This window comes from Scyliorhinus torazame, chromosome 16, assembly GCF_047496885.1.
Source record: "Scyliorhinus torazame isolate Kashiwa2021f chromosome 16, sScyTor2.1, whole genome shotgun sequence".
NCBI lineage: Eukaryota > Metazoa > Chordata > Chondrichthyes > Carcharhiniformes > Scyliorhinidae > Scyliorhinus > Scyliorhinus torazame.
Window position 1 is genome coordinate 160,101,762 of NC_092722.1, and position 26,747 is coordinate 160,128,508.

The 26,747-nt window shown below is 45.3% G+C and overlaps 1 protein-coding gene across 2 annotated transcripts; it reads left to right on the top strand.

Moving 5' to 3' along the window:
- The first annotated feature begins 9,201 nt into the window (after positions 1–9,201).
- On the top strand, positions 9,202–25,625 carry nsmce4a (NSE4 homolog A, SMC5-SMC6 complex component). Of its 2 annotated transcripts, XM_072479315.1 has the most exons (11): positions 9,202–9,477; positions 11,071–11,151; positions 12,358–12,488; positions 13,196–13,341; positions 13,554–13,653; positions 17,187–17,277; positions 18,319–18,413; positions 19,198–19,246; positions 22,386–22,471; positions 22,976–23,061; positions 25,236–25,625. In XM_072479315.1, the coding sequence occupies exons 1-10, from the start codon at positions 9,234–9,236 to the stop codon at positions 23,036–23,038; spliced, it is 1,086 nt and encodes a 361-aa protein (XP_072335416.1). In that variant the 5' UTR covers positions 9,202–9,233; the 3' UTR covers positions 23,039–23,061; positions 25,236–25,625. The 2 variants fall into 2 exon arrangements, with proteins under 2 accessions (XP_072335416.1, XP_072335415.1); XM_072479314.1 differs by having other exon boundaries at positions 9,203–9,477; positions 22,976–25,625.
- Positions 25,626–26,747: the final 1,122 nt, after the last annotated feature.

The window sequence follows — 26,747 nt, forward strand, 5'->3', positions numbered from 1 at the left end:
GCCTCCTTGGCAAATTACAGCCGCTTCAACAAGCATTGCTCCTGATTCACTCGATGTAGTATTTCTCCCAGAAAAACCATAGTGAGCAGTCCTTGGATAAAGAGCACTCCTGCTTTCTCCCAGCAGTGATCCCTGCTGTGTCCTTGTGCTAGTCACCACTGTTGTATTATATTGTATATATGGGTATTACGGTAAGGCCCCTGTACTAAAGGTACGGGGGTAGATCCCTGTCTGCTTGCTCCGCCCAGTAGGTGGAGTATAAATGTGTGTGCTCTCCGAACAGCAGCCATTTTGTCAGCTGCTGTAGGAGGCCCCACATCTCTGTGTAATAAAGCCTCGATTACATTCTACTCTCGTCTCATCATAATTGATAGTGCATCAGTCCTTCATGCCATCTCTTGGACATGTTCCAGAATAAGAAGCATTGCAGCATCTGCGTCCAGAGCTGGGCCATACTATCTTACCTGATTGCTTCAGGATCTCACTACAGTGCTTCCACCACCATTGGCAAAATCAAAAACCCCTCTGCTGAAACTTGGCCTTTTAAGTAAGCTTAAGTGAGGGCCCATCCTGCCTCTCTGTGCTTCATGTTTTTCAAAGAGTGATGTGTGAATTTGTTACAGGGAATGTAGCATTGCCTAAATTTAGAATCCTGGCATTGCATCAGCCTGCTATGTTGTGTGCATCAGAATAGTGCTGAATCCAAGATCCCTGCCACTCTGCATCCTGGCAGGGTGTACTTACATGCTCCATTCTGCTGTTGCAATGCTGGGCTGCACAAGGAGCAGCCAGTAAGACAGGCTTCTGTGGTGCTGATGCGATCTGACAATTTTGCACCCAATTTACATTAAAGTGTGAGATATATCAGAATGGGTTGCATGCCTAAAGCTAAATTACTCTTGGACCCAGCATGTCTTCAAAGTACAATAAAAAAAAGCATATGTTGGAGTTCCGAATCAAAAACTAAAATTGCTGAAAACACTCCAGTGGTCAATCAGCATGTGCAGAGAGCTTGTCTCATTCTTCCACTACCTTTTCTGCACTTGCGTGGCTCTGGATAAGGAGCACATAGTGTTCAATAGTACCCATCAGTTTTTACTTGGCTGCTGGACACCACAGGACTGGAGGGTGTAGTGGATTGCACGAATAATATCAGTTCCCAAGTTTTCTTTATTCTCTGAGGCTTTTTATTTTTTGTCCCCATCATGGGGATTGCTTTTATTTGGTTTCCATTGGATGACATTGGGAAATAGTGTCCCTTTATGATTTTTATTCACATTTTTCAAATTTTCTACATTAACAGCACAATAAAACAATAAACAATCCCCGAAACACTCCCACCCCCCTCCCCCACAGTGCAGCACTACCCCCAACAGAACTCCCCTTCTCCAAGTTCCCATCCCCCCTTAACGGTGACAAGCTCTTTAAAGTACAGAATAAACAGCTGCGATCTCTGGCAGAACCCCTCAATCAATTGCCCCCCTCACGATGCAAAAAAAGAAAAATAGTACGCATGCTTGAAATAAACAGAAAATGCTGAAATATTTAGCCGGTCTGTCAGCATCTGTGGAGAGAAACAGAGAGAAAGCATGAGGGCTGAAAGCAAGTCATACACCTAAAATTCTGGGCGCGATTCTCCGGCCTCGTTGCACTCTCTTACAAGCATAATTAGGCCAATGAATAGTGGGAGAGGCAAAAACGAGAACTGCGCCAGGCGCCATATAATTTGCGATGCAACCGGCCGCTCCCATAGGCAAAATCGGGATCTCACTGTAGCTTGGCAAGAAACCAATTATCACCACTTAAGCCCCATTTCCATATAATTAGCGGGAGCGACCCCATGATCCAACGGCCCCCTGTCATTTATCATCCACCCCAGCAAGTGGTCACGTTGGTGCTGATTAGTACTCCAGGGAGCCGAGGAAGTGAGTAGCCATCTTTGCTCACAGGCAAAGAGCCCTGGGGTGCTGGACTTGCCACCACAGTGCTCATTGACGGGGTGGGGCACCCTCAGCTGGGGGTGGGACCCCTCCTCCATGGAGGATTGGGGGGGAGGAGGCTCTGGGGGGGGGGGCAATGGTGAGGGGGGCAACCACCACGGTATCACCATGCCAATCCCTGGATCGTATGTACCGGTTCTGGGGTCAACTCCTGTCCCTGACCGTCTGCCCCACCGACCACCCATAATTTCCACCGACTGCTGAAGCCTCTGACCGCGCGGCTGAAGGCTATTTATAATATGGGTAGCACGATAGCTCAGTGGTTAGCACTGTTGCGTCACAGCTCCCGGGTCCCAGGTTCGAGTTCTGCTTGGGTCACTGTCTGCGCGGTGTCTGCACGTTCTCCCTGTGTCTGCATAGGTTTCCGCATGCTCCAGTTTCCTCCCACAAGTCCCGAAAAGGCGTGCTTGTTAGGTGAATGTGGTGATCCACTGTAATAGGAGCTGCAAGGTAGGACCTGCACTACAGGTTTGCCGGTAGCTCCTGCCAGCTGGCTCCGCCCATGGAGTACTGTATAAATACGCATGACCTCCAGTGCCCTGCCATTTCGCCAGCTGCAGCAGGAGGCCACGCATCTGACTGTAATAAAGCCACAGTTGTACACAACTTTAGTCTTTGTGCAATTGATTGTGCACCAGTGAATTGGACATTCTGAATTCCCCCTCAGTGTACCCGAAAAGGTGCCTGAGTGTGGCGATTAGGGGATTTTCACAGTTAATCTCAGCCTACTTGTGACAATAATAAAGGTTATTAACAGGGAATTGGCAATCGTGGTTTCGTGAGCAGTTCCCACAACCCAAGTGGATTCCCGTGGGTGGGCGGGATGTGGGACTCATTGCCTCGCATCCCAATCAGACCTTGATGCCTGGACACTGTACGTGAACACTGCGGTAACCAACAACACACACACAACAGCCAACATCTGAACACCCAGGGGATGGGACACAGTTCCGGGGACATGTCCAGGGCCAGAGGGTGGGTGAGTGCTGGGGGGGGGGGGGGGGGGGGGGGAATGCCAGGAGAGATGGGCCAAGGTTCGGAGGTTGCATTGTGGAAGAAAGTGAGGCCTCATACTGGTTGTGCACAAAGGTGTTTATTGTGTTTTACAATTCCCCACCCTCCCGATGGTTCTGCTCCCTCGCTCACCCCCCTCTCCCACTACCCACCTCCTCCCCCGGTGCCATTAGTGATCCTCGATGTGCTTGGCCCGCCTAGCTCTCCTGCTACATCTAGGTGTGTCCCCAGGATGCACATCTGAGGTGGAGGCAGCCAGCTGTTCCCTCGTCCCACGGCCTTCGATGTGGGTGGGCGTCCTGTGGGGGCTCTGAGGCCGGAGGACCCCAGCTTACTTGTAGGCGCACATGCACAGCCTTGCCACTCTCTCCGGTGTGCTGGCTGTGAGACGAAGCCTCATCAGAGGGGTAGAACTCAGCGGGAGCTGGTGGCCACCATCCCCACTACATGGGATGGGTCCGGATTGGCACTCAGCGTGTTCTCCCGCTCGGTGCCCATAGGTGGCAGGGTTCACCTTGGGACGGTGGGGCAGCTGGTTCGAGCTCCGCCTGCCCCTGCATCATCTGGCTCTGCCAGCCCTGGTTTCTCCCCATGGTCTGCACCATCGATGCTCCTCGGTGATTGGGCCATGCACTACAGCGCCTCGATGATGCCCACCTGCGACTGGGCAAGCTCCGCAGGGCCTCGGCCATGTCCATCTGAGAGCAAGACATGTCCCGCAGAACCTCATCAAGATCAGCCTGGTACTGGGTCACATCTCCCAGCGAGTCGGAAATTCTGCCGAGACCCTCGGCCATGGTCGTCACTGACTGCGCAACACCTTGTACACCTTCACTAATAGTGCCGTGTCGTGCACCAGGCTCTCCACTGTGGTCACTACCCTGGCAGTGTTGGCCTCGGTGCCATGCATTGCTGGCATCAGCTCCACGCCTGTAGCCTCTGGAGCTCCTCCAAGTGGCTATGGATCTGCTGGTATGATGCTGACATCTCCCTCTGAATGTCCCAGCCGCACCCTAATGTCTCCATCAGCTCCGGGATGACCTCTTCCACAGGCTCAGCATCAGGCTGGTACCCAGCTGGGTCCTGGAATCCAGCAGACCTCTGACTGCTGTCTCGCCTGGAGGTTCCTGCTCCATCTGATGTACATCAGCAGCATTGTGGTGCTCACCAGATTGTGCAGCAGAAGCCTGTCCACTAACATTTCCCACCAAGGTGCATGTATCTATGCTGGCGGAGGGTGGGGATGGCAGCTGTGACACATTGATCGTGGCATCCTCGGAGCTCTCCTGGAGAAGGGGTCACCCGGGATGGGTTGTCGTGTTGGCTGGAGGATATGATTGGGGTTCGCATCCGGGCTGCAGGAGAATGGACAAGTGGTCAGTGGGAGGGATGGGTCAGTCTGTAAGGCAATCACTGCTCACGTTTGATAGGTCGCCCAGGTGGAACCCAGTGGTTCCTCACCTCTTCAGCGTCCAACAGCCCTGGCATTGTTGACCGCCCTGTCCTCAGCCTCCAGGGCCCGCTCCTTGTAGGTGGTCTAGAATTCTGATGTCCGGCACAACAATGTCAGTCTGGGCCCTCTCCTGGCGATTGTGGGAGAGCTTTTCCTGGGGAGACACAGAGGGGGCATTGTTAGCCACACACGTGGTTCACAGTAGTGGGAGGGAGGGGTGTGTGAAGGAAGGGCTGGGGGGGAGGGGAGTGGGGAGGGGGGTAGGTTGAATGGGGAGTTGGGGGATTGCATGGAGAGTTGTGGGGTGGATGCTCCTGTGGGGGCAAAAAGCTGTTGGGGAGCAGGGGAGGCATTTTCACTCGTGCTGCCCAGTGTAGGTCATTGACTAATTTCCTGCATTAATTTCCTGCACTGGAGGCCAGTCTTCCTGGTCACAAGGTGGTAGCGCTCACAGCCGCCGCCACCTCTTCCCAGGAGCACTGGCTGCCCTATGGCTGACCCTTCTGGACCTCTGGGCATCCCTCCTGGCCTCCCCAGGTCTGCATCTCCGAATCTTGGGACTGGTTTCCTGGCGCCATTGTTGCGAGCTGGCTGAGCAAGTGCTGCTCAACCTTGTGAGCAGGGGGTTGGCGAGTGTGATCCAACCGAATTAGCTGGCGAGCCTTCATTTACAAATGCGATGAGCACGTGAGGCCTCGTTAAATGGACCATTAACGTTGAATAGTGTAGCCGGCCGGGGTTTCAGCACTTAGCGTCAATCACCATGCCGAATAGTGTAGCCGGACGGGGTTTCAGCACTTAGCGTCAATCACCATGCTGAATAGTGTAGCCGGCCGGGGTTTCAGCACTTAGCGTCAATCACCATGCTGAATAGTGTAGCCGGCCGGGGTTTCAGCACTTAGCGTCAACCACCATGCTGAATAGTGTAGCCGGATGGGGTTTCAGCACTTAGCGTCAATCACCATGCTGAATAGTGTAGCCGGCCGGGGTTTCAGCACTTAGCGTCAATCACCATGCTGAATAGTGTAGCCGGCCGGGGTTTCAGCACTTAGCGTCAATCACCATGCTGAATAGTGTAGCCGGCCGGGGTTTCAGCACTTAGCGTCAATCACCATGCTGAATAGTGTAGCCGGCCGGGGTTTCAGCACTTAGCGTCAATCACCATGCTGAATAGTGTAGCCGGCCGGGGTTTCAGCAATTAGCGTCAATCACCATGAAGGGGGATGAATAAATCAAGGTTGCAGCTGTTTATTGGAAGCTGTCAATAACAGCACACTGCTAGAAATGAATGAATGGCTTGAATGAAGAATCTGAGGGGTTTAAACACAGGTCACAGCTGTTCTCTTTCCAGGAATGGGCACGTGATGCTTTCAGGTAAGTGTTACAACTGTAATTTCTGTCACTGCCCCAGCCTCGACTACTCTCTAGCTTCCAGAGAGGAGTCTTTTTTCTGGAAGGTCTGTAGAGCTGTTCTTCTAGTTAGGAGATCTCTGTGGGGGGTAGGGTTCCTTTAGTTAGAAGGTCCTGGGGGGGGGGGGGGGGGGGGTGAGTCTCTCTATTAAAGGGGTCCCTGGGAGGGGGTTTCCCTATTAAGGGAGTCCTGGGGGGTCTCCCTATTAAGGGGGTCCCTCTAGTTAGACGGTCCCCCACTTTAGGGAATCTCTGCAGGGAGGGAGTCTGTTGGGGAGGGATGGGCAGTTATTGCATCGTCGGGGTGGGTGGCCCTAGAATGGACTTTGAGAGCAACTCTTTTAGGAAGCTACCACCTTGGCTGACAGCGGGGACCACCATGCCAGGTACACATTGGTGGACACCAGTCGTGATCTGCACCCAAGTGATTTCCGGCCTGGAGGATCGTCAGGGTCAGGAGAATCTGGTGCCGGGCCCGCTAAGTGGATGTAGACCAATTTGCATGCATTAGCATCCTCCCCCTCACGCCTGGACGTGAACCCCAATCACAGTGGCAGCAGAGGGTCAGTGATGGCGATTAGTTCAGAACCCGATGCGAACCTCGATTTCGGCCGGATGCCCAATAGCAATCCACATTGCTGCCGTCGCTGGGCAGAGAATCCAACCCGTTTTGAGGGTTTCAGGCAGTGAGTGCCAGATTCCCTTCACCCTCTGGGTGAAAAGTGTTTTCCTCAAATTCCCTCGAAATACCTGCCTCTTACCTTAAATCTATGCCTCCTACTAAACAGAAAAGGTTCTTCCTATTTAGGACCCTCAAAAATTTGGTACACCTCAATCGGGTACCACCCCCTCCACACAGCCTTCTCTGTTTTGTGTTCGATGTCTAGCAAGGAATGTACCAAAATACTTGAGCTATCATGGAGTTTATTTGTACTCCTCTGGAAGTACCCTCGGCACTACTGTCCACTTGTACGTCTTATAACCATCTGCCGATGAGCAGATGTGCCCCCACTTACATTGGAGTGCCTTGTCACATGACCAGTCTTGAGACCACATATTTTGTCTGTTCTGCCACCTGCTGGTTGGAGGTTACAAACCAGCCATCTATGATATTGCTTGCAGGCATATCACCACAACCCACTTCCTCAGAAAACATTAACATTTGTTTGCAACTTTATAAATTTGTGCTCTGTCTAAGTGTGAATAGGTTTAACTAGGGTGTCCCTAAACATGATATGCCTGGCCAGTGTCTGTCTCTTTCGCACCAGTCATTGTGCCTCCCTCACGGGATCATCTCTGTGATCATTTGGGCTTGTGCCAGCCTGTTCAAAAACTGGTTTATGTGCCTGCCTCTTATTTTGTCTCCTCTTTACTCTGTGCCTTTGGAAGGCATGCATCTGTGATTGCCACGCTTGCATCAGCAGCTTCTTCCTTTTCCTCTGTTTGCTGTTTCCCTTTGTTTCTGGTTGGTCAGTCATGACCTCATCTTCTCCTTGCTTACTTTTGTCAGTGGGATGAGTCTCCCAATCTTCTCTTTCTTATTCTTATTCTGACCATGGATTGACTGTTTGTGTTTAGGCTTGGTAGCCTCTGGTTGGGTGCTGGTCTTCACCCTGTGCTCAGAGGTCTGTGGAGTTTCAGATGGATCCTGAGGCGAAGACTCTTCATCACTGGGTTGTGACCACACTCAGTTCTGCGGCTTCAACGGAATGTTCGAACGCCGTGCTTTCTGGTGCCTGGGTGGTTAGAACTGCAGCAATAGGTGCCACTCCTTCTTGGCTCACTGGAGCATCGCTCAATTGCTCTTTTTCACTAGAGATTACGATGCTCTCTGGTCGTGATGATCCAGGCGTTGGATCACCTTGTTAAGAGTTCAAGAATGTATGAGTGATCTGTTGAGCTGCATAGCGAGATTGTCATCAGCTCCTCAGCTGTTTCAGTCTCGGAGTTGTCAATCTCTTTCACATCAGAGTTGCTATCATCGTAGCATGGTAGCACAGTGGTTAGCACAGTTGCTTCACAGCTCCAGGGCCCCAGGTTCAATTCTCGGCTTGGGTCAATGCGTGTGGAGTCTGCACGTTCTCCCGCGTCTGCGTGGGTTTCCTCCAGGTGCTCCGGTTTCCTCGCACTTTCCAAAGATGGGGTTAGGTGGATTGGCCATGATAAATTGCCCTTAGTGTCCAAAAAAGGTTAGGTGGGGTTACGGGAATAGGGTGGAGGCATGGACTTAAGTAGGGTGCTCTTTCCAAGGGCCGGTGCAGACTCAAATGGCCTCCTTCTGCATTGTAAATTCTATGATTCTATTCAGCATCAATGTCTTCCCATTCATCCTTGGCGTCCTCGAGGATCTCCGCTGCCGTCATTATCTTCAAATCTTCAGCACTCTTGGTACCATGTTGCGTTCGGTGTTCAAAGTCTAGCAAGGAATCTACCAAATGACTTGAGACTTGTCCAAACCAGGACCTTTATTGAATCACGTGGTAAGATAGTGATCTTATACAGAGCAAGTTATCATGGAGTTTCTTTGTACTCCTCTGAAACTACCTTAGGCATGACTGTCCACTTGTATGTCTTAAAACCTACTTCCGATAAGCGGGTGTGCCCCACTTATATTGGAGTGCCTTGTCACATGACCACCGTCAGATCGCAGTGTGTCCGTACCACCACCTGCTGGTTGGAGGTTGCACCACCAGCTATCTATGACATTGCTTACAGGCGTATCGCCATACTCTGCTCTAAGGAAAACAATTCCAGTCTTAGCCAGCCTCTCTTCATAATTGAAATGCTCCACCTCAGGAAAAATCCATTGAAGTTCAACCGAAGCTGAAGAAGTAGCAACTCATCTCTTGATTAGGCACTTTATAGCCTTCTGAACTCAACACTGGATTACCACCTGTAATTCCCAATCCCCCCATATTGTTTCCTTTTTTTCGCATTGCGTCAGCCTAAACATTACTTCCCTAATTGTTCATTATCACACCATTTCCAGCTCCTCTGGATCCACCTTAACCTGTCCCATAACTCCCCCCTGTGGCTCTGCGCCTACCAACCATGTTGTCATTTTAATATCTCCCATTCTTTGCCCTTTGTGTTCTTTTCCCACTCTTTTTTTCCCACCCTCCTCCATGAAAGTCATTCCGTTTCCATCCACCCCCAGCTCTGATGAAGTGTTGTCCATCGCCCGGTCGGAGTATTTCCAGCCCTTCTTTATTTCTTTGGGGCTAGAAGTTTAGACGTTATCTTCCGGCGCAACTTGGTGACGTCAGCGCGTCCCCCGTCGTTCCGGGGGTTGACGGGAGCTGGTGACGTTATACGAGGGTGACGCCATCAGCGGGCGCCGCCTCCGCCAGGGGAAAATGGCCGAGGGTAGAAGCCGAGTGCGCGGGGCACAGCGCTCGCTGCCCGGCACCTCGAACGGGACGGCGGGCGGCGGGGGAGAGTCGCAGCGTGGCAGGCGGAACTCGGCCGTCTCGGACTGCACCATGACCGAGGAGGACGAGCTGGCCGACGGCGGCATCCCGTACGGGGAGCGGGACGACGACCCGAACCGCCGGAGGATGCTGAGGCACCAGTACCGGGAACTCATCAACAGTGTCCAGCGTGAGTGAGCGAGAGCCCGGCCGGCCATTCGACTCTGGAGCGGCTAAACTGACTCCTTGCCCTCCGCTCCCCCCATTCTCACAAGGAGACCCTTGGGTCGACCCCCACCACTCCCCGGTGATCAAACAAACGCGAACTTAACCACGAAGCAAAAAACAAACCGACCAATGTAAAAAGATCAATAGGAACATAAATCCATGACCACTGCGCTCAGCGAGAATGGGAACATTGGAATTAGAAGCAGAAGTCGGCAATTCCCCTCGAGCTTGCTCCACCATGCAATCAGATCATGGCTGATCTCTTCCTAGTTTCAACGCCACCTCCCCACCTGTTTCCCATCTTACTTTAACACGTTTTTAAAAAATCAGAAATATATCTTATCTATGGAAGCTCCAGTATCTCAGGCCAATTTCCTGGCTCTTCAGTCGCCCACATCTGCATCACGGTTTAGGCAATTGTCTGAAAGCAAATGACTGTGTGGATGCTCGAAATCCGAACCAAAAAACAGCTACTACTGGACAATCTCAGCGTGTCTGGATAAAGCTTTGACAAAGTGTCATCCAGACTGAAAACGTTAGCCCCATTCTGTCTTCACAGACGCTGTGACTGCCCAGTTTCTGTTTTTTGTTGTGGGTTATCTGCTCCTGTGGCAGTGAAGCTGGCTTACCCATATCATGATGCTCTAGCAGGAAGATTAATAATGGACAGGGCAGCTGGCTTATAACTTTCAGTGAAAAATGGACAAATGTGATCCTGAGAGCCTGTAAAATTTCCCTACCGTACTAGTTCAAATTTTCCCACTGCCTTGTAACTGGGATGTGGACACCAATCTGACTTGTGTGAAGCCTGGTGTCTGAACAGTTTCCCAGCTTAAGAACTTGGTCCAGTGTTACAGGAATAGATTTAATCTGTTTTTATGTGGACCACAATGTATGTCATTGGGAGTAATCCTGTGATTACTGCCTTTAAGATATTCAATGTAGAGCTGCAGTTCCGCAAGCTTCTACCCACTGCAAGATGTTCATTCGTTTTTCCCCCCTAAAACATTAGTTTGTGCATGAACGAAGATTCCTGGTTGACTTCATGCCTTTTTGTCCCCTGTTATGCCTCTTATCCAGGGGTGCATGATCAGAACTCTACCACAGCTAAATTAGGTTTTCATTGTGGCACTATTAACAGAAACATCATAAAATCCCTACAGTACAGAAGAGGCCATCCGGCCCATCGAGTCTGCACCGACCCTTTGAAAGATCACCCTACCTCGACCCAATCCCCCACTCTGGAACCTCGCCCTAAGGGGCAATTTAGCATTCTAATCCACCTAAACCTGTGGTTCTTTTCTCGTTGCTTTATGTTGTCAATTTGTTGCTTGCATCTCTGTGTATCTAGGGGTCATGAATTGGATACCTTTTGGATAAGTCCAAACCTGGAGGGTTCCCAATCTCTTAAATTACATCTGAAATTCCTATTTGCACATTTGTATCCTGCCATGGCCTCATCTCTCTATCCCCATAGATTTGTCCATGGATTCACATGCAGCATTCTTTTTTAATGTTGTTCTCGGATTTACATTTTCCCACCTCAATGTTTCAGAGAATCGAGAGGATATGATTAGACCCAACAGTAACAAATTAACAGAAGCACTTGAAGAAGCTAACAAACTGTTTTTGAATGGTGAGTACACTTTATTAATATTCAATATTACAAAGAAAAGCTGTCAGTACAATGAAATCCAAAATAATGACGAGAAATACATTTTTGATGTGTGCCAAACCAAATAAACTTACTAATATGGAATCATAGAATCTGTACAGTGCAGAAGGAGGCCATTCGGTCCATCAAGTCTGTATCGACCCTCTGAAAGAACACCCTACCTAGGCCCACATCCCCACCCTATCCCTGCAACCCAATAACCCCATCTAACCTGCATATCCCTGGACACTAGGGGGCAATTCCCGTACTGGCCTCCACTAACAGACACTGGAATGTGGCGACTAGGGGCTTTTCACAGTAGGGCAGCATGGTAGCAGAGTGGTTAGCACAATTGCCTCACAGCTCCAGGGTCCCAGGTTCGATTCCCGGCTTGGGTCACTGTCTGTGCGGAGTCTGCACATCCTCCCTGTGCGTGTGTGGGTTTCCTCTGGGTGCTCCGGTTTCCTCCCACAGTCCAAAGATGTGCAGGTTAGGTGGATTGGCCATGCTAAATTGCCCTTGGTGTCCAAAAATTGCCTTTAGTGTTGGGTGGGGTTACTGGGTTACGGGAATAGGGTGGAGGTGTGGGGTTGGGTAGGGTGCTCTTTCCAAGAGCCGGTGCAGACTCGATGGGCCGAATGGCCTCCTTCTGCACTGTACATTCTATGAAACTTCATTGAAGCCTACATGTGACAAGAAGCGATTATTATTATTATTATTATTATTATTATTATTATTATTAATAATTTTACATGGCCAATCCGCCTTATCTGCACTTAATTGGACTGTGGGAGGAAACCGGAGCACCCGGAGGAAACTCTCACAGACACGGGCAGAAAGTGCAAACTCCCCACAGACAGTCACCCAAGGCCGGAATTGAGGTTTGTGGTACTGAGACAGCAGTGCTAACCACTGTGCACCCTCACACTAGCTAATATTCTGTTTGGACAATAATTAAAAATATAGACTGTAACTGATGAATGTGTGATCTTTAACTTGGCTAAAACTCCTGTTGCAATGTACACTTTTTTCCCCCCCCTTAATATCCTTCGTGGTTGGACATTTTGTATTTGTTTTGCAACCCCATAGATTTATGGTGACTGTTCAGGAGCTGAATTATATGGCACAGGGACTTCATGAGTTTGAACACTAAAAACTACTAATTATGCCTTATTATGCACCTTTCAGTCCGACAGACACGTGAAGCAGCCCTGGATGCACAGTTTTTAGTGCTTGCAACAAATCTGGGTCAAGAGAAAGCTAATCAGTTACACACAGATATGATGGTTTTTGACCCATCTGTCTTTGCAGAAGAACTGGTAAGTTTTCATTGCACACAAAAGTACTGGAAAAATAAATTTGAAGCGTTTCCAAATTCTTCCTGAACGTCCAAGGTGGAATTGTTTCATTCTGCTTTATTTCATTTCGTACAACTGCTTAGCAACTTGTGTAATTACCATGATTAGAGCCAGTCCTGATTGTAGCTGTGATTACTGTACCCACCCAACATCTTTAACACAATTTGATAATTATCTTGATGGTTTTGGCTTTTGAGAGCAATTGTTGGATTGATTGAATGTGTTATAGAAATATTAGTTTCTAATTTCCAGTATTGTTTTCTTAAACACAAGTGTTGACTTAACATATTGTTTCACAAAGATTTAAATTATAGGCAATAGCATTCATATCCTAGATATTCACAGCCTAGAAGGAGCCTTTGCTGGTTTTATGCTAGATCATATTTAAGATTATCGCAACATCTTGTGTTAAATTGAAGAGTAATGTTATCACCTGATTTAATATGCTTTCCATCTCTAGACTATGGAGGAGAAATACACAGCTGGAGAACACAATCCAGAATCTAGCATTTTTCCATCAAATGTTTGTTAGAATTAGTACATGAATCACAATACCACAAGTTATTTTACAATTTAATACCAAAATAAATTAGTTTATATTTTTTCACTTAGACACCAAAATCAAATGGCAATTATAATAACGTTGGGTATAAATTATTTCTGTGCAGTTAACATTCATGGGCTTGAATCGACTGGAAACTGAAGGGAGCGATGATGATGACGAAGCTGCAGGGTGGCTTCCTAAAGATGCTTGGACCAAACTGGGAAATGAAACGGAAAAATATTTTAAAAGAGCTCCGGCCTTTCATTTTATGTAAGTTGAGCACATTTCCCTCCTGTTACCTGTAGTAATTTTTAACTTGGCTGCAGTCCAAATACAATACAAGCCTGACTATATTTCAGAAGTGCTTCATTGGCTGTGCTGCTTTAGCAAATTGAGGTTGTGAAAGGTGCTATTTACGTACAAGTCTGCCTTTTAAAAAAAATACTTGACCATGACTTGACCATATCTATCTTCTGGTGTAGGCTGGGGTCTTTCAAAAGTGAACCTCCAGTTCCACGACAGAGAACTGAGAGGCAGAAGAGGGTCCCGACGAAGGAAGAACATAGAATAATGCCTACACAGGTTTGTTCATTTTCTGCCAACTTGCAGAAGATTTGCATTTCATGACTTCAAGCCTGGGCTGTTTTTTACACCTGAAAATCTTGGATTCTGTGCTGACCACAAATGCAAAGAATGTTGTGTAGAGCAGTGTTCTTCAAACTTTTTTCCGGGGACCCATTTTTACCAACCTTCAGGACCCACCCCGGTCGACATTCGCAACCCTCGCGGGCTGACCTGCGCGACCCACCATTTTCTCTGACCTTGTTTGCTGCTGACAAAAATGGAGGAAATGGTTTTGGGTCCCTTTGACCCTCGTATGCGCTCCTCCAATGAAACCTGTTGGATGAAGGTAAAGCCTTCCGGTGTCGGAAAGTATGGAGTCGCCATCTGTCCAAAGTTCTGCATTTTTTCCTCTAAAATTTTATCAAATAAACCCCCGACCTGAAATTGTAAAAAATAAAAATAAAATAAATGAATAAAACCACCCCGAACTTGTAAAACAAAAAGCTGCGGCCGTTTTTAAAAAAAAAAAGTGGCCGCACTGCGCATGCGCGCCGATGATTGGGCACGCATGCGCAGTGCGGCCGCATTTGTTTACATGTTCATGGCCATTTTGAAGGCCCCTTGCAGCCGTCGTTATTAACAGCCGGTTGCTGCGGCTGTTGCGCGCAGATTTGCGCAATCGGGAGCGCCGCGACGGACGACCCTCCCGACACCCGCCCGCGACCCACTCACAGGTCGCACCCCCGTGTTTGACTGCCTGTTGTAGAGCAATCAAAATTATTCACTGAAGTTCTCTGTGGCCTGATAACATGGTAATGTGTGATAACATGGTAATGTTTTGGACCGGGGACCAACATTGATCCATTGAGTTCACACTTCAAAATCTCCCATCATTTTCTATACTGTGATTCTGGAACCGCAAGTCTTATGTAGAAACCATCTAGATTATGGTAGTGCAGTGATTAAACTGTTAGATGAGCAACTGAAAGGTGTTGAGTTTATATAGCTTCATAAATTGAATTTCATTAAATTTCGTAAGTTGTGGGCTGGGAGCAGCAGAGGGGACGGGGAAACATTGACTCTGAAAACTGCTGGATTTTTCACTTCTAAAATCCAAATTGGTTCACCAATATGGAACTGCTTATTTGGCGAGTTGGTGCAGACAGGGTGGACTGAAGGTTCCTTCTGTTCACTTACATTTCTGTGATTTCCTTTAGGGAAGTATGCCCTCCTGGTCTGGCCCACTTTACACCAATGTCATAGAACCATAGAATCCTTACAGTGCAGAAGGAGGCTAGTTGGTCCGTCAAGTCTGCACCAACCCTTTGAAAAAGCACCCGACCTAGCCCTAGCCCTAGTCCTGCAACCTGCCTAACCGTGACATCTTTTGGCACTAAGGGGAAATTTTGACATACCCAATCCACCTAACCTGCACCTCTTTGGACTGTGGGAGGAATCCGGAGATGGGGAGAACGTGCAAACTCCACAGAGTCTCACAAGCAGCCTATTCGTGTTCATTTGACGAATATATTTGCAACATTGGGTGCTGTGGCAGTATGTTGGAGTATTAATTTACAGAAAGCAACCTATTTTTAATTGTTGCAATGGATTATATTCAGACTTCTACAGTCAGTGCTTTGATTTGTACTCGGAATGTACGTGATGCTGGCAAGACCGTATTGTGAGGCTTCCGGATTGTGACTGATATTCTTGAGTGATGATCACCTGTAGGGTCAACATATGTTAGCAGCCAGCACTGGATAATGAGGCACTCTGTTATAAATAAAAACACTGAAAAAGAAAGCCCACAACTATCACCTCAGTGCAATTGGAGTTCGACTTTAAAATACATCAGTCTGGCTCAGTGGTTGTGCTCTTCCCAAAATCCCGCCAATTTTGTACAGGACCAGAACATGTTTGTGTGGTTCGCCGGTCCCCTTAAATACCTCTCGCGTCTGTCCTCCACCTCTGGAAAGAACCCATTCATATGTGTTTTTGTCATATGTGCTCTGTGCACCACTTTAAATTGAATTAAACTCCATCTCGCACATGAGGTGGTCGAGTTTATCCTACGCAAGGCCTCACTCCAAATCTGCCCCCCCCCCCCCCCCCCCCCCCCTCTCAAATGCACCACCCAATTTCTCCTTCCACTTCCTCTTTATCCTCTCACCCTCCAGTATCGGAGATCTTGCCCTCCCCTATCTCATCCTCAGACACTCTTTTCTAGCAACACAGGGGGCGGTAATCGTGGAAACGAGCCCAGCTCCTTCCTCATGAAATTCTTCACCTGCAAGTACCGGAATCCACTCCCTCTCAGGAGCTGAAATTTCTCCACCAGCTCTCTAACTCTGCAAATCTACCCTTCACAAAATGGTCCCTAAACCTCTCTATCCCCTCTCATTCCTTCACCCTGTATGTCGAATACAACCTCGCTGGAATAAATTTATGATTTCCACAATTGGCACCCCAGCGACATACCCTCCAGCTTAAAATGTTACCTAAACTGATTCCAAACTCTTAACGAGGCAACCACCACTGGACTCGTAGAGTATTTGGCCGGCAAGAACGGATGCGGAGCCATCACCAGTGCCCTCAGACTTGAAGGCTGTGCTTTCAAGCCCTATTCCAAAGACTTCACATATTCCAGACTCGCTCTTAGTACATTAATATGGGGTTGTTGCATGAGGTGCCACGTTTCAGATGAAATGTTAAAAAGTGGTCTTGTCTGTTCCCTCAATGTTATGTTAAAGTATTGAGGCACCATTTGAAGAAGAGCAGGTAATTTTTCCCAGTGACCTAATCAACATATAACCCTCAATTGACATCCTTTGAATAGATTATCCATTCATTAATTTATTGTTGTTTCTAGGATCTTGTATGCAAACTGGATATCATATTTCCTTGCATTTATTACAGTTCTTATGGTTAACAAGTCATTACGCGTCAAAAAAAATTATTGTCTGGGAAGGGATTTAGGACATCTTCAGGTTAATGTGCTTTGCCAGCCAGCTCTTTTTCTTATTTGAGAAGTAAGGAAACTTTCTTGTCACTAATCTGGACAGAATTAAACTACTGGTTTGGTCTTGCATAAATGCAAGTTCTTTCATTCTTGGGAGACAATATTTTTGACGACTTCTACATAAAGCATTAGATTTTGTTGTATGAATTAACTATTGATTGACTTAGAGAATTTCTAAGACCGGGTTTAAATCCAGGCCAGAGTGATGACATCAGAGCGTGTTCTTTGACTCATGTAAAATGAGTTGGGGCAGGTTGATTTTGGAGCTGTCCAAAGTTTGATAAAGTTGGTAAATTCACTCCGTGTCCTCTGCCAATGAGCACAATGCTGAGAACTGCCATGTCTGCCAATGAAAACAGGAGTACAGAGTGTAAAAAGAAAAAATAAATAACTGGAATTTAAAATGGTAGTAGAAAATTTGAGCTGTGGAGCTTGGGGATGTTTGGTTTTGGGCAAATGTAATTATTGAGATTTTTTTTAAATTTAAGAAATGATTTGATTTTTGAATCATTATTTTATTTACAAAAAAAAGTTGAAGAAAATGGATGAATCTCACCAAGAAGCCACTGAAAAAGAAGTCGAGAGGATCTTGGGACTATTGCAGGAGTACTTCAAATCTGACCGTGAGTATGGTGTACACAGCATGCTAACTGCTGAATCCGTGATGCTACTCTTTAAAACTGTAGATATACCTCTAAAGCAATCTTTGTCATTGCTGTTCAAGGCAGAGTTTAAAGTTATTGAGTGATGCAAATTAGAACTGTATTTTTCTGTCAACTGTAGTAATAAATGTAATTGAAGCTTTACTGAAAGGTCTTTACTATTACTCAGAATTTCAGTGTTCACAATATCACTATGCATAAAGAACTCTCTAAAAGTGTTGCCATTCTTTCTGTCATTTGTTTTTCCATTCACTTTTTTAGCCACTCCTTAACAGTCATTTATTTTAATTGTACTATTCTTTGTTGCATAACCTTGCTCTTCCTGTATGATTATTTTGATTTACTTAAAAGAGCGACTCCCAATCTCAGCTTGCTGTCAGCAGTCTGATTCCCTTGATCTTGCACATAGCTGCATTTACCCTCCTGCCTCCATCATCAATAGAGTACCCATGATTTAATAATGCAACAATGAAAAGCTGAATTGGTTAGAGGTTACTTTGCTCATAAAGTAACCTTTTGCATTCAGTATTTTATGGTGGGAACTATTTGCTGCAGATATCTTTTATCACACCTTCCTCAGTTGCTGCACATATCTTTATCCCATCATTCTTCACATTTCTCTCATCTACTTTGAGCAGTCTGGTCTCTGACCCACTTTCAAAAAGAACAACATACCTGACTTGTAGCAAGCACATGAACACCACTGCTGTATTTCAACATATTCTTGTATCACAGTTCAAATATCTCCGCATAATCAAACAAAACTTTTAACTTTAATCATGTATAATTTATTCACCTCTACTTCACTAACAGTTTGTGGTCAACAACACTTGCAAGCATTGTTGTCAGGTAGTATATGTCATGTTCAATGGCTTTCGTGACACTTTGTAGGTTTTTAAGCTGATTTCCACTGAAATTAGGCATTTGCTCAAAGGATTTGGATTTTGAGATAATGTCACTCTCTGGAAGACATTAATTTCTTAAACATATTATCTTCTACAGCTGCTACACCGATCAATTTTTTTGACTTCGTAATTGATCCACATTCTTATGCGCGGACTGTGGAGAACATATTCCATGTCTCCTTCATTGTGAGGGTAAGTGTTATATACATAATTGACTTGAAGGACAACTGCTTGCACAAAAATGCCTTTTCCACAAATATGTCAAATCCTTGTGTGTAGGAGGGAAGAATCTACCTTGCAACATGTCTGTAACCTTGTAGTCTCATGGTTATCCTTGTAATGCTTTGTTTGAGAATTTAGGCTAGTCTGTTGTAGCAGTGTCATGGTTGAGTTTGGAGCAATCTTCATTTGATAACCATACCTAGGCAAGTTCATTGGTTTCGCTTCTGATTACTGTCCCTCCTCTAACCCAGTTGAAATTGATTTTAGTGTCATGGCTGCAGGCCCAGCTGAGACCAGCTATGCCGTGCAGATTGGGAAATTATCTCAGGAAAATATTTTTAAAATAATTATTTCCTGTGCTGTACTTCCTAAGGATTCATGTTTGTGAAAAAAAGAGGCTTCCCAACTGCACAGAATGCTGCATTTATATTGCAGCTTTTGCTCAGAGCAGTATTGTCTCTGGCTGTGACACTGCTTTGTACTTGCTTTTGGATGTGGTTACTGAAAAGCTTTCTTCCACCTTGGATAAATGTTTAGTGAGTATGGGAGGGATCATTGGGATTGTAAATGTCTTGTGGATTCAAGCCATTTTGTCTACATTTAAACCTGGTATGTTGACCCACTGGTGTTGCACTCTGTGGTGTGAAACTCTCCCTATCAAGGAGTCATATTTCCTCTTAGTTTGGAATCCAATCCAGTCCCAACTCTTAAATTATTAGCTACTATTTGAAATTATGGTATACTGTCTTTTCAGGATGGTTTTGCAGCCATTGGACTTGACCAAGACAAATTACCAATCATAGGTAAGTTACTCTAGCAATTTGTCAAATTTATTTTATAGCTGGTCTCAGCATACACCATAATAATTGCTGAGAATGCATATTTCATACATATAAGGACTTCTGACTTTTATTGCAAAGGTAATTAAATCCCATGACATTATTTGAAGAGGAGCATGTGCATTCTCTTGATGTTCTGGCCAATATTTATCCATTGACTGATGTCACTGAAACATATTATTTGGTCATGTATCCGTTTTCTGATTTTGTAACCCAGCTGTGCACAAATGGTCAGCTAGGACTGTTTTGGGTACCCTGGAGTTATGAAATGCACTATTTAAATGCAAGCCCTTTCCCTTGTATTTGAAAACAATTACTCTGGTTTCAATATCATTCATTAACTTACTTGAACAGCCTAGTGTGTACAATCTACAAGATGCACTGTAGCAACTCACCAAGGCTCCTTTGACAGCACCTTCCAAACCTCCTATATCTAACAGCTAGAAGGACAAGGGCAGCAGGTGCATGGAAACACCACCACCTATGTTTTTCTCCAGCCCACACACTATCCTGACTTGGAACTGTATCGCAGTTCCTTCACTGTCACTGGGGCAAAATCCTGGAATCCCTCCCTAAGAGCACTGTAGATGTTCCTACATGGACTGCAGTGGTTCAAAGAGGCAGCTCACCATCACCTTCTCTTACAATTTGGACCGTGATAACCATTTCATGGCAAAGGGGTCACTGACTACATCTTTTTTTCAATTAAGGGGCAATTTAGCGTGGCCAATCCTCCTATCCTGTACATCTTTTGGGTTATGGGGGTCAGACCCACGGAGACACGGGGAGAACGTGCAAACTCCACACGGACAGTGACCCAGGATCGAACCTGGTTCCTCAGCGCCGTGAGGCAGCAGTGTTAATCACTGCACCACTACTGCCCCACCACCACCTTTGGCAATTGGGGATGGGCAATAAATGCAGGCCTCGCAAGTGACTTCTGCACCCTGTGAAAGAATAAAAAATATTCTTTAATGCTTATCAGGAGTCTTGAGACAGCTTCTAACATGAAATGTAATTTGTAATAAGAATGAGCTGGAATATCAATAAATGTCCAAGTCGTCCTATTTGCAAACACAGTGGACCAATTTATTGGATATATATTTTTTAATGATTAGGTTTATATGTTGTGTATATTTTAGAGTATAGTTGCAGTCTTCATTATATATCTTCTATGGAGCCAACCGTTGCGATCGGTGTTCAGTGGTTCAGCTTGCGGATAACACATTCTGCCGAACCTATTTATTCTGCTCCATGTGTACGATCTTCTACTTGAACAGGACTAGAATTATAGATTCCTTTATAATTTGTTGAGTAAAGGTACCACCAAGTGTATCATGAAGCTTTATAGCCATGGAGGCACCTGGTTTGTTTCTGTCTATACTAAGTTAGGTGATCTCTGGAAGCCATCAATGGGGTCCTCCATTTGGCCCCCATTGTCCCTGCGTAGTAGAGAGGTTAATTAATGAATATTCTTTCTCCTAATGGTCAGTAATCCTGATGTCCTTATTTTCCGGTTTAGCTCTGATATGCTCTTGCAAAATAGCCTACTGATATCTACCTAGGCCCACGAAGCAAGGTGCTGACGAATTCTCACACTTTCTAGAATCATATCCTGGCAAGACAATGGCTTCAACAACTTGCATTTATAATATCCTTTTTAACAAAGGAAAACATCCCAAGACATTTGGGTTGGATTGGATTTGTTTATTGTCACGTGTACCGAGGTACAGTGAAAAGTATTTTTTCTGCGAGCAGCTCAAACAGATCATTTAGTACATGAAAATAAAAGAAAATAACACTGAAAATACATAATAGGGCAACACAAGGTCCACAATCTAAATACATAGACACCGGTATCGGGTGAAGTATACAAAATTTGACACTGCACCACATAAGGAGCCATGTGACCAAAAGCTTGAACAAAGAGGCAGATTTAAAGGACTGTCTCAGAGACAAAGAGGGTGATGAAGGAAATTCCAGAGTTGGCAGCTAAAGGCCTGGCTGCAATTAAAATTGGAATGCACAAGAGATCAGAATTGGTGGAATGCAGTATCTGGAGAGATTTGTGGAGGGAGTTAGAAATATGGAGCGGCGTGTCCATGGGAGGATGAGAATGTAAAATTTAGCTCAACTGGACAACTGGTTTGTGATGCAGAGCTAGGCCAAGAGCATGGGTTCAGTTCCCATACTGGTGGAGTTTATTCATGAAGGCCCACCTTCTCAACCTTGCCCCTCGCCTTAGATGTGGTGATCCTCTGGTTAAATCACCACCCGTCAGCTCTTCCCCCTCAAAGGGGAAAGCAGCCTATGGCCCTCTAGGACTATTGCGATGTTACTTGGTGAACTATACAAGCTATTTATGTGGGCCTGCAGCCTTGGAACCATAGAATTCCTACAGTGCAGAAGAAAACCATTTGGCCCATCAAGTTTCACCGACCCGCGAGGGGCGGCACGGTGGAGCAGTGGTTATCACTGCTGTCTCACGACGCCGAGGACCGGGTTCAATCCCGGCCTCAGGTCACTGTCCGTGTGGAGTTTGCACATTCTCCCAGTGTCTGCGTGGGTCTCACCACCACAACCCAAAAAGATATAGGTGAATTGGCCATGCTAAATTGCCCCTTAATTGGAAAAAAAGAACTCTAAATTATTATTTTTTAAGTTTCACGGACAGTTACCCCACCCTAGTCCCGTAACCCCACCTAACCTGCACATCTTTGGACTGCGGAATGAAACCAGAGCACCTGGAGGAAACAAACCCACACAGGCATGGGGAGAAAGTGCAAACTCAACATAGACAGTCAACTAAAGTCGGAATTGAACCTGGGTCCCTGGCGTTGTGAAGCAGCAGTACTAACCACTGTGCCACACCATTGCGATCTCATGGATTATTTCTGTAAACTGAGTCTGCTGCATAAGTACCTAAGGTTCACATTGTGTAGTCTTTAAACCAGTCAGCATGAACAGATTCAAACTTAAGTTACAGGCATAGTTATTATTCATCTCTATCATTTGGTGTTTGTGAATGCAATAACAATCCCCAAAGAAATCTTGGGTATCCCTGTATTATCAAAGGATTTTTAATTTTGATCTTATTTTTAAGAGCCAGTAAATGAAGGTGTGGATAATGAAAGGCCGCAACAACAAAGGCAGCAGACAGTTATTTCTTTGAGTCACCAGGAATGGAAGGTAGGTCCAGTCACTGAAAAGCGAGAAAATCTTTTAACCAAATCATATTCAGGGAGCTTTTATTCTAAATTATCCTGTTGTAATGTAATGGTTTTTACTCAGTTTTTTTGAAGCGGTGCATACGCCAGTGTAGGATGACATGAATGCCATAAGTTTTCAGATAACATATCCACTTATTCTGATTCTATTACTGCTTCCATTAACTGATGCGACTGTGAATCTGTAAAATACCACGCCAGACCTCTTTTGTTCTGGTATGCTGCTTGGGAGCAGCAGAAAAAAAGTTACTCGTGTTGGGAAAGTGGTAGTGGAATGAGGGCAGGATTCTTAAGCATGTTAAGTGAATGTTAGCCATTATAGTAGACCACGTTAGACCTGGAAATCAGAAATTTTGTATAAACTATTTGTATAAACTTGTCATTTTCATGATTAATTTAGGTGCCTGTATTTAGTTGAAATATGATTTTGGAAGTGTTGTACTAATACAAACTTTTTATTTTATAGGAAATAATTGATACATTTGAAATAGCAGATGCAATGATACCACCATCCAGTCAAGGAGAATGATTAAATTATTTCATATATTTAATGTGCGTAGCCGTTTAACATCCTCATTTTTATAAAATGTACAATTCAGACTACTTAATAATGTTGATCGTCTTTATTGTTACAGACAGGAGAAGGAGGCAAAACTGAACTCCTTTATTCTCTCTCTGTCTATTCCTAAGCAGAAGTGTTTTTAAAAATAGATTGTGGCACTCCAAAAACGTTTTGTTCAAAGTGACTTGCAGCACACCCCCTTTAGATTAAATTGGCAGTTTAGTTTATTTGCATATTCAAACCAGGGGCAAGAGAGACGGCTCACGGAGCGATGGGTGATGATCACAACTTCACATAAATACGCACACTTGTATAGTAAGAGAATAGGAAAGATGGGTTTTACAACTATGAATAACTTAACTGGAAAAAGAACCATAAAAATGGATGTCAGTTCACGTGATTGCCGAAGTCTAAATCCATGGACGGTTCCCTTCCGAGGAAGTTCCAATTCACGCAGGTGCAGAATTCCTTTAACAATAATGGTGGCGCAGTGAGATGAGGTTACTATTCAGAGACTTGTCTGCGAGACAGGTAGTGAACAGTGGCAGCCAAATAAATAGGCTTCAAAGAGGTTCAGACTTTGTAGCAAGCTGCTTTGTCAGCCTGGAGTCTTGCTGTTTGAAGTTTGCAGGTTGGAATTAAATCAACAGACTGTTTTATGATGCTGGAAATGTAAGGTTTGGTCAGGTGATGTTGCTCATTAATTAGTTTACTGCAGCTTAACAACTAGTTTCTGGGCTTCTGGCTGAAATCCAGTCTTCCCCGTGGGAGCAAGATGGTCAGGATTGTAATGCAATACACTCCACTTGCCTTGGAGAGTGCACCTCCAACAACACAAGAAGCTCGACACCAAAGCAGCCCACTTGATTGATACCCCTTCCACAAACACTTCCGCCACCCCTGACAAAAGTGGTCACTGCGTCTAGGCGGGGTTTGTGGATTCTAATGTGTTTTTATAAAGGTGTGGGTGGAAATCTTTGGAACTGCAGTTAGAAATTTCCAGAAACTGTGGCTAATCTAGTGTATCATGTGATATCTAGGAACCATCTTTTCGTTCAAAGTCAATTTTTAAATAACTTTAAAAAAAAGTGTAAACTGTTTATTTTCCTTTCATGTCTTGGGGACATACAATCTGTAAAAATGAGCCTGCACAGGCAAGTACTACCGCCTCTGGACCCTGTTTATGCCAGTGGGCTGTACATTTGAACATTTTTACAATATGTACACTGAAAAGAGTACAGGACTACACTATATTACTGCTGATTTCATCAAATAGTGAAAAGGCACAACCCCAAAAGACCTTGCATCTCGTACTAAAATCACTTGCTTTTATTGAGACATGAAATGGTACAGCAACACCACCAATATACTGCCAGTGAGATCAGCTGACGCTGCAAACACCAAATCTGGGCTAGTTAATAGTAACTAGTGGAACTCCTGTGGCATTAACCATGAGAAATAAGGACATGTAAGTTTCCCTTGGTATGCTAACGACAGGTATGGGAATCGTTATAACAGCGATACTAAAACAAACTTGAAAGGTGGCTGCAGCAATTAGGTGATTAAAACTAAAAATAATGGAGAATGAAAAATTTAAATCTATTTTAAGTTGATTTCTGAATGCAAAGTATTCGCTTTTATCTTTTTCAGTAACTATCCAAATGGCCATATCCAATTGTGCTACCAAATTTTAACGTCCAGTGTATCTGCACACCAATGCTCCATTTAAAATCTTACATTTATGGTGTGCTTCCTTTCCCCATTCTTTGTTTGCATTGTTTTAAATATGACATCTGCCTGCTGGCCTATGTAGGTTCTGCAGTCTGCCACAGTCCCAGTTTAAAAAATAAAAACAATTTAGAGCTTTGGGATTTGCTGGCTAGGCCTTCATTTATTGCCCATCCCTAGTTACTTAGGGGGCGGTGAGCTGCCTACTTGCATCGCTGCAGTCACTGAGGTGTGGGTACACACGGCTACCACTTATGTCAGTGGTGGCGGGAGTGAATGTTTGTGGAAGGGGTATCAATCAAGTCGCTGCTTTGGTGTCGAGCTTCTTCTGTTGGAGGTGCTCTCTTCCAGTCAAGTGAAGAGTATTGCATTAAACTCCTGACTTTTCCTTCTCCATTTTTATAATACTCTTTAACAATTTGTTTTATGTTTACAGGTGCCTTATCCAAAATCTCTAGAAAATTTAATTTTGGAGAAGTGAGGATTTCTTGTACATATGGCTAAGGAAGTTTATACAGTTTATAATGTAATAAATATTACTGACTTCATTTGTGTATTTTTATCAGTTCTATTTTTGAAAATTGAAAATTACAGCTACTTGTTGCCTAGAAGTTAATTGTGCTTTGTTTTTTAAAAAAAAAATGTTTTAAATTTCCTGTTGCTGGTTGTTTAAGAGATTCCATGAACAAATTATGCAGATACATGAACTTAAATATTTTGTACTTTGACTACTTCAGAATGCTTGAGCATATTACTAAATTTGCCGTCTTTAAATATATTGAGTCAGAAATATATTTGAAAAAGTTGAAATAAAATTTGAAGCATTTATGGTCTGGTACGAGCTCTTCAACAGGAACTGCATCCTCTTCCATTTTCTTTGCTTTTCAAACACCGACTTTTAGTTAATTGTGCATTTATAACCCCAAAATGGGTGTGCTTATATTGTGTAAGAAGTTCAAATCCATCTCGAACCATTCACTTCCAGTTTTAACAGATCCAGCAGGTGACCGATCTGTTCTGAGGTGAGTTCATTGGTCAAACATTTTGGGAGGCTGTGGGCCTCCATTTTAATCTTTTTGTTTTAAATTTGAATTGGGTTTCCCTGCTCTTGAAACCTGGCAACGGTGGTGAACAGGGCTGAATCCATTTGCAGCACTGCTGTGAGCCACAAAGGTTTGGTGTGTTTTTCTCCCTTGCTACATGCTTACCTGTAAACTGTAAGAAGTCTTACAACACCAGGTTAAAGTCCAACAGGTTTGTTTCGAATCACTAGGTTTCGGAGCACTGCTCCTTAGGTGAATGAAGAGGTGGGTTCCAGAAACATTTATATAGACAAAGTCAAAGATGTAATACGATACTTTGAATGCGAGTCTTTGCAGGTAATTAAGTCTACAGGTCCAGACGGAGCAACTGGAGAGAGGGATAATCACAGGTTAAAGAGGTGTGAATTGTCTCAAGCCAGGACAGTTGGTAGGATTTCGGAAGCCCAGGCCAGATGGTGGTGGGGGGGGGGGGGGGGGGGCGGGGGGGGGGGGCGGTGAATGTAATGCGCCATGAATCCAAGGTCACGGTTGAGGCCCTACTTGTGTGCGCAACTTGGCTATACATCTCTTGTCGGTGATTCTGCGTTGTCACACATCCTGAAGACTGCCTTGGAGAACGCCCATCCGAAGATCAGAGGCTGAATGCCCTTGACTGCTGAGCTGTTCCCCGACTGGAAAGGAACATTCCTGCCTGGTGATTGTTGCACGATGTCCGTTCATCAGTTGTCGCAGCGTCTGCATGGGCTCGCCAATGTACCACGCTTCGGGACATCCTTTCCTGCAGCGTATGAGGCAGACGACGTTGGCCGAGTCGCACGAGGTATGTACCACGTACCTGGTGGGTGGTGTTCTCACATGTAATGGTGGTACCCATGTCGATGATCTGGCACGTCTTGCAGAGATTG

Excerpts from the sequence above, each read along its gene's own strand:
- nsmce4a (XM_072479315.1), top strand. The coding sequence starts at position 9,234 with ATGGCCGAGGGTAGAAGCCGAGTGCGCGGGGCACAGCGCTCGCTGCCC. Across the intron at positions 9,478-11,070 it reads ACTCATCAACAGTGTCCAGC|AGAATCGAGAGGATATGATT; the intron begins GTGAGTGAGCGA and ends TCAATGTTTCAG. Across the intron at positions 19,247-22,385 it reads AGACAAATTACCAATCATAG|AGCCAGTAAATGAAGGTGTG; the intron begins GTAAGTTACTCT and ends CTTATTTTTAAG.